The sequence below is a fragment of the Phocoena sinus genome, chromosome 1, assembly GCF_008692025.1.
Source record: "Phocoena sinus isolate mPhoSin1 chromosome 1, mPhoSin1.pri, whole genome shotgun sequence".
NCBI lineage: Eukaryota > Metazoa > Chordata > Mammalia > Artiodactyla > Phocoenidae > Phocoena > Phocoena sinus.
Genome location: NC_045763.1, coordinates 34,586,558 through 34,598,773, shown reverse-complemented (window position 1 = coordinate 34,598,773; position 12,216 = coordinate 34,586,558). Strand labels below are relative to the sequence as shown.

At 39.1% G+C, this 12,216-nt stretch overlaps 1 protein-coding gene across 2 annotated transcripts in view; it reads left to right on the top strand.

Moving 5' to 3' along the window:
- FOXJ3 (forkhead box J3) overlaps positions 1-11,852 on the top strand; it is a 136,583-nt gene extending 124,731 nt beyond the window's left edge. For both annotated transcript variants that reach the window (XM_032632952.1, XM_032632959.1), the window contains 2 exons: positions 8,460-8,567; positions 8,868-11,852. In XM_032632952.1, coding sequence (XP_032488843.1) covers positions 8,460-8,567; positions 8,868-8,983 — 224 coding nt within the window. In that variant the 3' untranslated portion in view covers positions 8,984-11,852. The remainder of the gene's footprint in view (positions 1-8,459; positions 8,568-8,867) is intronic.
- Positions 11,853-12,216: the final 364 nt, after the last annotated feature.

The following is a 12,216-nucleotide window of genomic DNA, read 5'->3' as shown; positions in this document are numbered from 1 at the left end:
GTCTGTTTCATCTAAGTTGTCCAGTTTGTTGGTATACAGTTGTTCAAAGAACCCTCTTATCCTTTTTATTTCTGTAGAATCAATAGTAATGTCACCACTTTAAATTCTCATTTTAGTAATTTGAGTCCTTTTTTTCTTAGTCCATTTAGTTAAAGGTTTGTCAACTTTGTTGATTTTTTTTCAAAGAACCAACTTTTGGTGTTAAAGATTTTTCTCTAATGTTTTTATGTTCTCTGTTTCATTTATCTCTGCTCTAATCTTTATTATTTCTTCCTTTCTGTTAGCTTTGGGTTTGTTTTCTTCTTTTTTAGGTCTGTTTTTTAATGTAAGTCTTTATAGCTATAAATTTCCCCCTTAACACTGCTTTTGCTGTTTCCTGTAAGCTTTGGTATGTTGTATTTTTGTTTTCCTTCATCTCTAAGTATGTTCTAATTCCCCTTGTAATTTCTTCTTTAATCCATTGGTTAAGTGTGTGTTGTTTAATTTCCACAAATCTGATAATTTTCCATTTTTACTTCTGTTTTTGATTTCTAACTTCATCCTGCTGTGGTCAGAGAAGATACTTTGTATGGTACCTATCACTTAAAATCTATTGAGACTTGATTTGTAGCCTAACATATGGTCTGTTCTGGAAAATGTCCCATGTGCACTTGAGAAGAATGTGTATGCTGTTGTTGTTGGGTAGAATGTTCTATATATGCCTGTTAGATCGGGTTGATTTATTGTGTTAAATCCTCTATTTGCTTATCTTCTGTCTGGTTATTCTATCCATTATTGAGATAATGGGTATTTAAGTCTCCAACTGTAATTGTAGAGCTGTTTATTTCTCCTTTCAGTTCTGTCAGTTTTTGCTTCATATGTTTTGCAGTATGTTATTAGGTGCATAAATGTTTGTAATTCTTCTGTCTTCTTGCTGTATTGCACCTTTTGTTGATATATAATGTCCTTCTTTACAAGAAGTAGGACTTCACAAGACATCTCTTGTAACATTTTTTGATTTAAAGTCTATTTTGTCTGATATTAGTATGACAATCCCTGTTCTCCTTTGGTTACTATTTGCATGGAATATCTTTTTTCATCCTTTCACTTTCAATCTGTTTGTGTCTTTGGATCACAAAGTGAGTCTTCTATAGTCAGCATGTGGTTGGATCATGTGTTCTTATCCAATTCTGCCAATTCTGTCTTTTGATTGGAGGGTTTAATCCATTTATATTTAAAAGAATTACTGGTAAGGAGTGAATTCTGTGTTTTGCTATTTCTTTGCTGTGGCTTATAGCTTTTTTGTCCCTTATTTCCTGCATTACTGTCTTCGTTTGTGTTAAGTTGATTTTTTGTAGTGAAATGTTGAAATTCCTTTGTCATTTCTTCTTGTGTATGTTCTGTAGCCTTTGTGGTTACCTTGGGGATTGCATTTAACATCCTAAACTTACTACACTCTAATTTGAATTTATACCAGTGTAAATTCTATAACATGCAAAAACTCTGCTCCTTTTCAGCTCCACCTCCACCTCTTTTGGTTGTTGATGTCTCAAAATTACATTTTTCTACATTGTGTGGCCCAAAACATATACTAATAATTATTTCAAATGCGTTAAATCTCTTAAATCATGTAGACGACAATATGTGAAGTTACAAGCCAAAGTTACAATAATATGAGCTTTTATACTAATAGTTTTTAGAAAACATTTTAGCCTCTTAAATCATGTATAGAACAAAAAGTGGAGTTAAAAATCATTGTTATGCTAATGCTGTCTCTATAATTACCCACGTATTTACCTTCATTGAGATCTTTACTTTTTTCATACGGCTTTGTGTTACTGTGTAGTGTCCTTTCATTTCTTCCTGCAGGACTCTTGAGCATTATCTTCCGGGGCAGGTCTAACAGTAACAAACTCTTGTAGCTTTTATTTATCTGGGAATGTCTTAATTTCTCTCTCACTCTTGAAAGGACACTTTTACCAGGTATAGGATTCTTTGTTGACACTTTTCTTTTAGCACTTTGGATAGATTGGCCCACTACCTCTGGCCTGTAAAATTTCTGATGAGAAATCTGCTTATAGTCTTATTGAGGATCCCTTATATGTGACAAGTCACTTCTCTCTTGCTGCTTTCAGGATTCTCTCTGTATCTTTGGCTTTTGAAAATGTGATGATAATCTGTCTTGGTGTGAGTCCCTTTGACTTCATCTTACCTGGAGTTCGCTGAGCTTCTTGGATGTTTATATTCCTGTGTTTCATCAAATTTGGGAAGTTTTCAGCTCTTATTTGTTCAGATATTCTTTCAGCCCCCTCTTCTCTCTCTTCTCCTAGGACTCCCACAATGCATAATTGGTCTGCTTGATAGTGTCTCATAGGTCCCTTTGGCTCTGTTTGCTTTTCTTCAGTCTTTTTTCTTTCTGTTAATCAGCCTTGATAATTTCCATTGTCCTATCCTATCTTCACATTTGCTGATTCTTTCTTCTGCCCTCTCTTCTTTGAGTCCCTTAGGTGAATTTTTAATTTCAGTTATTGTACTTTTCAGTTCCAGAATTTCTTTTTGGTTTCTTTTTATGTTTTCTGTCTCTTTGTTGATATTTCATTGTGTTTATGCATTGCTTTCTTAATTTTCTCCACATCTTCCTTTAGTCTTTGAACATCTGTAAAGTTATTTTAAAATCTTTGTGTAGTAGATCTGCCGTTAGGATTTTTTTCAAGGACAGTTTCTGTGGATTTGTTTTTGCTTTGAATGGGCCATACTTTCCTGTTTATTTTTATGCCTTGTGATTTTTTTGTTGTTGTTGAAAACTATACACTTGAATCTATTAATGTGATACCTGTGGAAATCAGATTCTTCCTCTTCCCAAGGGTTTGCAGGATTTTGTTACTGTTTTTTTTTTTTTATTATTGTTACAGGCTGCCCTTGTGCTGAGGATCAACTTAAGGTTTAAACTTAAGATCTTTTCAGGTTTTCTCTGAGCCTTTGCTTTTTTTTTTTGGCATGGGTGGTCACTTTCTAACTTTCCCTGCATATGCAGTTGTTTTTCAGTATTCTAGTCTTTAATGTCTGGCTCCCAGAGGGGAAAAAAGAAAAGAAAGAGGGCAAAGGGGGCAGCAGCCCTTTAAATCTCCTGGAAATCAGTTCAGCCAGAGGAGAGGAGATGCAGCAATAATGGCCACCCTCCTTTTTGTCTGCAACTCTGTAATCAGAAGCAACAATCAGTGATCAGAGCACAGATCCCCAGTATTTGGTGGACAATACCCTTTTTGCCCACACTGGCTCCTGTAGGGTTTGTATAAGCTGTTCCAGCTGCTTGCCATGGGGGTAGGAGTGAGGGGATAGGTAGCTATATCTGTGCTAAGAGCGGAAATTCACCAAAATTAACTGCAATTTGCCAACCAAGCCTTCTTCTGCAAGTTGTGAACCTTCTTTAGAGAGTCCAGAGCTGCAAACTAGTTATGTTAGATTTTACCCATGCAATTTTATCTAGATTCCTGTTCCACCGTCTTCCCAGAATTCTCCCTATCTTCATGTTTAAGTATCAAGATCTTTATGATTTGGCATGTATTTTTACTTATTTGTCTACTTCCATTCCATCTTTTTAATCTATTCTTCTATGTGGACAGCTTATCTTTGGTCCTCTGATAGGTTCTAAGCCTATAACTTGTCCCTTTCAGGATACATCACTTACTTTTCTAGCTTGCTTGAAGTCCTAGACCAGGTGTACCATACTTTGTCCATTGTTTCTTGGTTCTCCTCTCTTCCTTTCTTTCCCTGTTCAACGAAAATTGTCCCTTCTAAGTGCTGCCACATTCTCTTTTCCAAATCACCTTAAACCATTTCAGTCAACCTTAAAAGTACTAAGTGAATTTGAGTAGTTTATATGTACATCAGTATGCATGTGTGTTTGGGGGTGAGCCCCTGTGTTGCTCAGATTGTTGCCTTCAGATCAGGGCATTCTAGGAAAGACAGGTAGAAGAAGATGTGGGTCAGTCTTAAGAGAAGGCCATTTCAGAAGGCCATTGTACATGCTTGCCAGTAGCTCCCCTTTCTGCAATTTCAAAGCTGTAGGATGAAACAAGACTTTCTTCAATTTTGTGGCCTAAATCTCTTAAGAAAGGTCCAAAAGTACCTTTTGATTTTGGAACTGGGTACTCTTGGTCATGGAAAAAGCACTTTCCATCTGCTGCTGTCCTCTGTCAGAGTGGCCAGGCATCTCTTCTAGATTCTCTCTAGACTGAGATCCTGGGTTATTTCCCTAAAGCCCTTTGTTAGTAGACTTCTGTAGTCATCTCTGCTTGATCCTTGACCTTGATTATTTGGTTCTGGTTTTTATGATTCTCTTAATTTTTTCTGCCATCTTTCCCTTTTATTGCCAGCACTTCCTTTCCCTCTAGGGTCCCCCCAGCTCCTCCTTGATTCTCAGTGCTACTCCATTCATAGCCTGTCAGATGCAGAAGACCTGTAGTTTTCCCTCAGTGTTTATTTGTCTCCCAATTTCCTTCCCCTTTAGTCTTTTCCTTCTGAGTCAAAAGAACTTTAGTGAGCCCTGGCCTGCCAAGCCATGTTGACCTTTGTCAACACTTTGTGTGATCAGCTCTGGTGTTAAGTATCTATCACCTCATGCCTGCTGATGTCTTTTCACAGACATTCAGGGGGTTTTTTTTGTTTGTTTGTTTTTAACTAAAATTTTTTTTTAAATTTTTGGCTGCATTGGATCTTTGTTGCTGCATACTGGCTTTTTCTAGTTGCAGTGAGTGGGGGCTACTCTTTGTTGCAGTGCTTGGGCTTCTCATTGCGGTGGCTTCTCTTGTTGCAGAGCACAGGCTCTGGGCACGTGGGCTTCAGTAGTTTTGGCACGTGGGCTCTGTAGTTGTGGCTCACGGGCTGTAGAGCGCAGGCTCAGTAGCTGTGGCGCACAGGCTTGGTTACTCCTCTGCATGTGGGATCTTCCCAGACCAGGGCTTGAACCCATGTCCCCTGCATTGGCAAGCAGATTCTTAATCACTGCGCCACCAGGGAAGTCCCATGTTCAGGTTTTTTACATGCCAGCCTGCTTCCTTTTGTTTTAAGTCCTAGCCACTTTCTGTCATTCTTTTATTCTCCTTCTTGCATCCCTGTCTTTCACATTTATTCAGATATCTCATTTCTCTTATCTCTACCACCCAATAAATCTTTACCACATTTTCTTAGAAATGTAGTGTAAGAGGGGACTTCAGAGAGCTGTTAAAGCTGTTATCCTTTTATTTAACAGGTAAGGAAACTGATCCAAAGAGAGAAAGTGACTTGCTTGAAATTACAAAGTTCATTTAGATATAGGTCTTGACTCCCAGAATACAGCCTTTCCATATCCTTCAAACTTTCCCTGTCCCATCTGTCTTCAAGACTCCCCTTTTGGTAAACACCTCTTTGGCCTCCTTAGAGATGCCAGAAACTAGTGTTGTAATGTGTTAGTGTGGAAGGGGGAAGAAGAAAAAGATGTTGTAGTACACAGTGTATTCCCTCTTCTTCCTAAATCATTTTACCTGTATTTACAATTTGTCTTGCCCAAAATGTTTAAATCCTCCAGTAATGTTTAAGTCCTCTAGTTGTGCTGTTCTTAATTTGATGCTCTGCTTAAAGGTCATTAAATACAAGTAGAAGTGCATTAATTCAGCAAACATTTATTTACACCTTTCCTGTGCCTGACTACATAGTGGGGACTAGGAATAATGAGGTGACTCTAGAATAATCCCTAATTTCAAGGAGCTCACAGCCTGATAGGTGAGACAAGTCTATCAAATACAGTATTATGAGGACTACATTTCTACCACAGGGCAATGGGAATAAGAGAAAGGGGCTTACTTGTCCTAGGGAGAAAGAAAAGCTTCATACAAAATGACACATTTCAGCTGGACTTTGCAGGATAAGTGGGATTCTATATGACAGAGAAGTCTGATCATTTCTCTGCTCAAAACCCTTTATTAGTGTCCGTTTTTCTCAGTAAAAACCAAAGACCTTACTGTGGCCTATATGGCCCTACACAGTCTGGTCCCCCATTACTCTCTGACCTTGTCTCTTTTTCCCTTCCCCTCCCTTCCCCTCCCCTCCCCCTACCTCAGGGCCTTTGTACTTGCTCTTTCCTCTATCTTGAGTGAGCTTCCCCAGATAGACACATGACTCAAGTTTTTCCCTAAAAAAGCACCTACTACAGTGATACCTTCCCTGACCATCCTACTTAAATGGCGCCTACTCAGCACTCCTTTTCCCCTCTCCCTGCTTTATTTTTCTCTGTAGCGTGTATAACATACTATATAATTTACTTTATTTTCCTCCCTCCCGTCTTCACCCCTCCCAATCCCCTGAGAACCAGCTCCAAAAAGACAGGGAGTTTGTTTCTTTATGTATTTCTAGTGCGTAGAGCTGTGCCTAGCACAAATACTTCTTGAATGAATGAATGGTCATTCAACAACAGTCTACTTTCAAGAAATATGTTGTGTGATTAGATTTTTATTGAAGTATAGTTGATTTGCAATATTATATTAGTTTTAGGTGTACAGCACAGTATAGATTTATAAATTCTCATAACTACGTTCTAAATGTTATAGGATCTCAGACATCTTTGAAACTGCATTATAAGTTAATTTCTTGCTTAAAAAGTCCAAGTAGACTCTCATTGTTCAATCTGTAATGAGAACATGGGGAAAAAATGAGGAGTAATGAGAATCTCTATATGAAAATAAAATCTTATGAATGTGACAAGTTTCAGAAAGTTAAGGCCATTTGTTTAATATGGGTGTGTATTTATTCCCATAATCTTGTTTATTTCCATAATTCTCTAATTCTCACCTGTCTCCTCCTTTAAGGTAAGAATTACTAAGCCAAAAAAAAGAGAAATGAAAAAAATATATATAAAAACAGATTAATCTCCAATAAAAATTAAGTTTTGTCTTATGACTTGAGTTGTTAAGGATAAGTAGAAAGAGAGCTAAGATTTTGCAGGATGGAGGCTGGGATGTTGTTCGTAAGTGAATGACCATATTACTCAGAGGAGGGCAGCCCCTCTAGCCGGATGCAACCTTTAAAAGGTACATCAGCCACGAACGTGAAGGCCGATCACATTTTTTCTCCTGCACAAATATACTAGAGCTGTAACTTAGTATAACTTTTATTAGTATAACTTTTCTCTTCTTTTCTTCCTAAATCTTCAGTATGGTAAATTGGTCAGAGAGATCAGTTCTGACTATAAACTTTACTCTAAAAAGGCATGTTATCTTGGGAGGCAGTGGCTGGAAGTCAGAACTCTTGGGTTCTGTTCCTGGTTCTTTCTCATTTTCTCTCGTCTCATTTCCTCACCTACATGAACAGAAGTAGGGCTGGATTAGATTATCTCTGAGGCTGTCTCAAACTTGGACAGTCTGACTTTCCAGTGGCAGGTGGAAACTTGTGAGCAGCCAAATATAGTGTGCCCTACCATGAATATAAAACGAAGATTTTTCTTCCCTTTCTAGTTTCCTCTGGGAAAATGATTGCTGTTTTCTAGTTTGATTACAGCATTCCTAGAATGCAAGTATAGTTTGTGTGAAACACTAGAATACCTTAGGGAAATAGCCTTTCCAGAATTCTGGATGTTTCATATAATATAAACCAGTGTTACGGTGGTTCTTCCCCAGGAGTTATTGTGGGAGGTTGCATGATGTTTCCTCCCCTCCCTTTCTATTTTGCATTAGGATGCAATGTAATTGACATTCTGGAGCTATTATACTTGATGGCTGCTGTCAGTGAAAGCATATTAACTTAAGAACCTTCTGAAATGCTATTTAAATGAGATCTGTGTTTCCCATCTACACATCTTCTAAATAATATGTTTTTAATCACCTTTGATATAGCTCTTTTACTTTATGCAAGTCTTTCCTGTCACTTTGTGCCTCCAGTCACTTTGTTAATCAGCTAGGGCACACTTAGGTCTGCTTTAAGGATGAGAAAATCAGGGCAATAGAGACAACCATTACTGGAAAGAGCCCATGAGTTAGGAGAACTGAATTCTAGCCCTAGGCCCTGTCAAACTGATGTGTCTTTGGGCAAGTCTCCTCAGCCTTCTGAGCCTCTGTTGCCTCATCCATAAAATGGGGGTAATCCCTGTCTTGCCTTCATTGTGGGTCTAGGGGGAGACTCAGATGAAGTAACGGGATATGAAAATGCTTTTGAACTATAATGAGGTATGTAACAACAACAGACATAACTTACCTACGAGCTTCCAGAGTTAGAGGCAGTGCCAGAATTAGTACCAGTGTACTCACACCCAGCCTGGCACCGTGTTTGAAAATCCAGCACCACCTTTGGCAGAGTTTTACATCTAAAAGGAGTGATCTTTCCTTCCCTTTCCTTCCTCACTTTACCAGCTTAACTTAGTTTTAGGTAACAATTCTATTAAGATTTTTATGTTTGATTTGCTTTACTTATGGAACTATGTTTTCCTTCTGTCTTCTTCACAATCTGATTAGGAAATTTGTACATAGACTCCAGGCAAAATCTCGCTCCTTCAGTGATGCCTCCCCCTGGTTATCCTCACATCCCGCAGGCACTCAGCACTCCAGGAACAACAATTGCAGGTAATTTGGGGTGTGGTGTGTTGGGGTTGGTACTTGGAGTTTAATACTGAAAAAGGCTTTAGCTGCCCCGACAGGGAAGGAGGCTGCCTCAGGAGCGGGTGAACTCCCTGTTTCAGAGGGGTGGGGTGCAGAATACCTGTAACATGAGGATCATAAGAGCCACCTTGTAGAGGCTTCTGGGTGGGTAAGTGAGAGCATATGTGCTGAGTTCCTGGCACACATAGGAAGTGTTCAGTGTGTGTGTTTCTTCCTTCCTTTATCTTCTCCCGAGTCACTGCTGACGTTGCCTCCTCCCTCCAGGCCATCACGGAGCCATGAACCAGCAGCACATGATGCCTTCCCAAGCCTTCCAGATGCGGCGCGCTCTGCCTCCAGATGACATCCAGGATGACTTTGATTGGGATTCGATTGTGTAGAGCTTGTTTCTCAAGGCACCAGACAGACCCAAGCGTTACCTTTCTGTGCAGTGAAGGGAAAGGTTTGAGAGAATCCAGTTGAGAAAACAAAGTTTCTAATCATTTTACCAATGTTACTGAAATTTTTTTGAAGACAATCAAAAAGATTTTAGCTGGATAACTTACTGCTTTTATCTGACCCAGACAAGTATTACATGTTTGTCTCCCTGCCAGCTGCCCTATGTAGCTCCTAATTGTTGTGTGATTTGAACGGCTTTTGCATATTTGTGTCAGTTTGATGTTGACCACAAGTGCCAGACTGATTTTTCAGACAGAGCCTATTTTGCTGCAAGCAGTTTATAGATGCATATGTGTAAATACATGTACAAAAATTATTGAAAGGCTTCAATTTTTTCTAATTGGATTATTATGTCTTGAAAAGAAAAGTTACTGTGAGTTTTTATTCCTTGTTAGGCTATTTTCGGCAGGATGCTTTTAACTGATGTAGGCAACTGAAAGGAAACAGATTTTTTCAAAGCCCAGTTCCCCTTATTTAATCTTTTTCGGAAATGTGAGTATTGAGTTCTACTCAGTAAGCCAGAGAACCCAGAGTTTGATACTCTCCAAACAGTCCAAAGGGGCATGTTGTTCCTGAGCAGCATGAAGGACTGACCAATGTTTTTTTGATGCCTGGGGGATTCTAGAGTTCATGTTGCACCGTGTCAGCATCTGTTTTTCTAAGTCTGCATTGTATGCCCGTATTCAATGTGTTTGATTAGAAGCTGGGCACTGCTTGGCTTTTGAAACAAATCAATGTCTCCACATTCACTTATGTATTTATTATTCAAAAGTGTTATTTTAATATTTATTGCTATCTTCTGTGAATGCTCAACTCCTCTTGGGTTCATTAAGGAGAAATGCAGTGTCTGAAAGCACAGAATTATTTTTCTTGGTAAGAGTTTACAGACAAGACAATCAGAGAGAGATTGTGTCATTCTCTTTATCATTACTCCTGCCATGTGAGTATATTCTCTATCTTTGCATTCCTGCTAATTGAGACTTATTTGCTAAGTAGGATTTTCTGGAATTTGAATCAGAGTTCATTTGGGCAACGGGACAGCAGGGCAGTGTTTGTATAGCAAGTTTCCCCCTCATTCTCTTTCCATTTAGGAAGCACTGGAAGGAGGGTAGAGCCACACGTGGATTTTTTTTGCCTCAGTCTTCAGTGCAGTTACTGTTGAGTGGCCTGCTGATTCTGTTGTCCTGTGTGTCTGTGTATGCATGACGTTTGGTTCCTTTCTTTGAAATGCAGCCTGCCTCTTAGGGGTTTTTATTAGTTGTTTGTTTTTTGTTTTGTTTTATTTCACAGTTACTTTGCATGGATTGATTGTCTTAGTTTTGTAATGAAACTAAGAGAAATGAGATTTCTTTTTTTAATGAATAGATTTTGGATTGGTTCTTTAGACCAGAATAAAAAAGCAGAATTTTTCAGTTCTGATGGGGAAACGATGTTCCATCAAATCAAGGAGTACTAACTGCTCACTGGTTGCTTTTTAGCATCTCTAGTCTCTATCAGCCACGCTTACTAAGTCACTTTAATTACCCTTACTGACTCTGTGGTTGAGTAATCTCTACTTGAACTAAACAAACACCTTTGTTTCTCTGTGTGTGTATGTGAGAGTGTTTGCGAACGTCTTTGGGTATTTTTTTTAGTGGAGTGTTGCCTTGAATGAATCACTGGGAAGCCAGCCATGGTAAAGGCTGGTGAGGTTGGGGAGGAGGGAAGGGCTTTATATTCCTGTTGTTTGGATCCTGCTTGGCATGAAAAAGGAAACTCAGTTCAGCCCCTTGGATCAGTAAAAATCAGAGGATTCTGGAAAGGCAGCCAATCAAGATGAGATAGCAGCCTGCAGAGTAAAAACTTGGAAAAAAGGGGGTGATTCTCAGTAGTCTGCTCAAGTCATGGTTCTCTAGATACCAGAATAGCTGTTTTGAAACTATAAATTGTATGGGTAGCAGTGTGCACTTTAAACAGTTTGGGTGTTAGAATGCAGTAGCTTATACTGAGTTATTCAAGTAGAAACCGCTGATGAAGATGTTACAAATTGTGTGAAGCTAATTTCCCATTTGGTAATCATTTACTGATTTGCAGTGATCAATATTTTTGTGAGAATTTAAACTTACCATGAATGGCCCTGGAGGCAGAGCCTCCATCCAGACCCATCCCACACTAGTGATTCGTGTGGCCAGGGAGCCCGGGACAGGCTTTCTCACGGGCTCCAGCCAGACAAGGCTCCCTAGTGAGGTGCAGAGCATCCCTCTAGTGGCCATCTCAGTTGGTAGTTGTAAGTGCAGAGCAAGTTCTGTCTTGGGCTTAAATTGACTGAAGACTTTTGGGGAAAAGAATCATAAATGCATGTAATCAAATGGGGGTGCTCTGTCCAGGAGAGTAATCCGACTGGCATTTGTGGCAGTGTTTGAAATGTAAATGTATTCATGTATGTTCTTGTAAATACATGTCTCTCAGACGTCCTTTGAAGTGGGAGGGAATCAATCTGGGGATTATTTCAAATGGAATAGAGTATTTTGATATTGTTCATTCAGAGGGTGATGTGTACATATCTATATTGTATATATGTGATGAAAATGCATTGGCTTTTTGTGCAGACACAATCTGCTCTCTGTACTGCTGTTGGACAGTGTTTTAATGTTTCTACAGTTTTGCTATTGCACGATTTCATATTTTGCCTCTATGATGAACGGCACCCATTCTTTGTAACTGTTTAGTGCTGTAAAGAAATATCCCAAGTGTCATTAGGATTGTTGCTGCCAGAAGTGATATGCATGAATGGCACTTAAAATAAATATATTATGTTAACTCGATTTACAACACCAATTGGTCTGTGTCATTTGCTGCAGTTGAGGGAACAAGATTGGAGCTAGTCCAGAAGCAGAAAGCCTGGAGTTAGTCATTCCTAGGGGTCTCAGAGACTGTGTCCCATGTGCTTGCTGCCTGAGAACAGTCATTGCTGCTGTTTATTGAACATCTCACTTGCTCTGTGAACTTGAGGAAATTATTTCATTTGTCTGAGCTTTCATTTTCCTCATTCACAGTGCCTGTAAAATGAGAATGATACCTACCTCCTAGAGTTGTAGAGGGATTAAATTAATTAAGGCATTTAGAACAGCATCTGGAACATAAAAAGTACTCAGTATGTGCCACATGCTGTGCTACGTAGGTATTGTTATCCTCA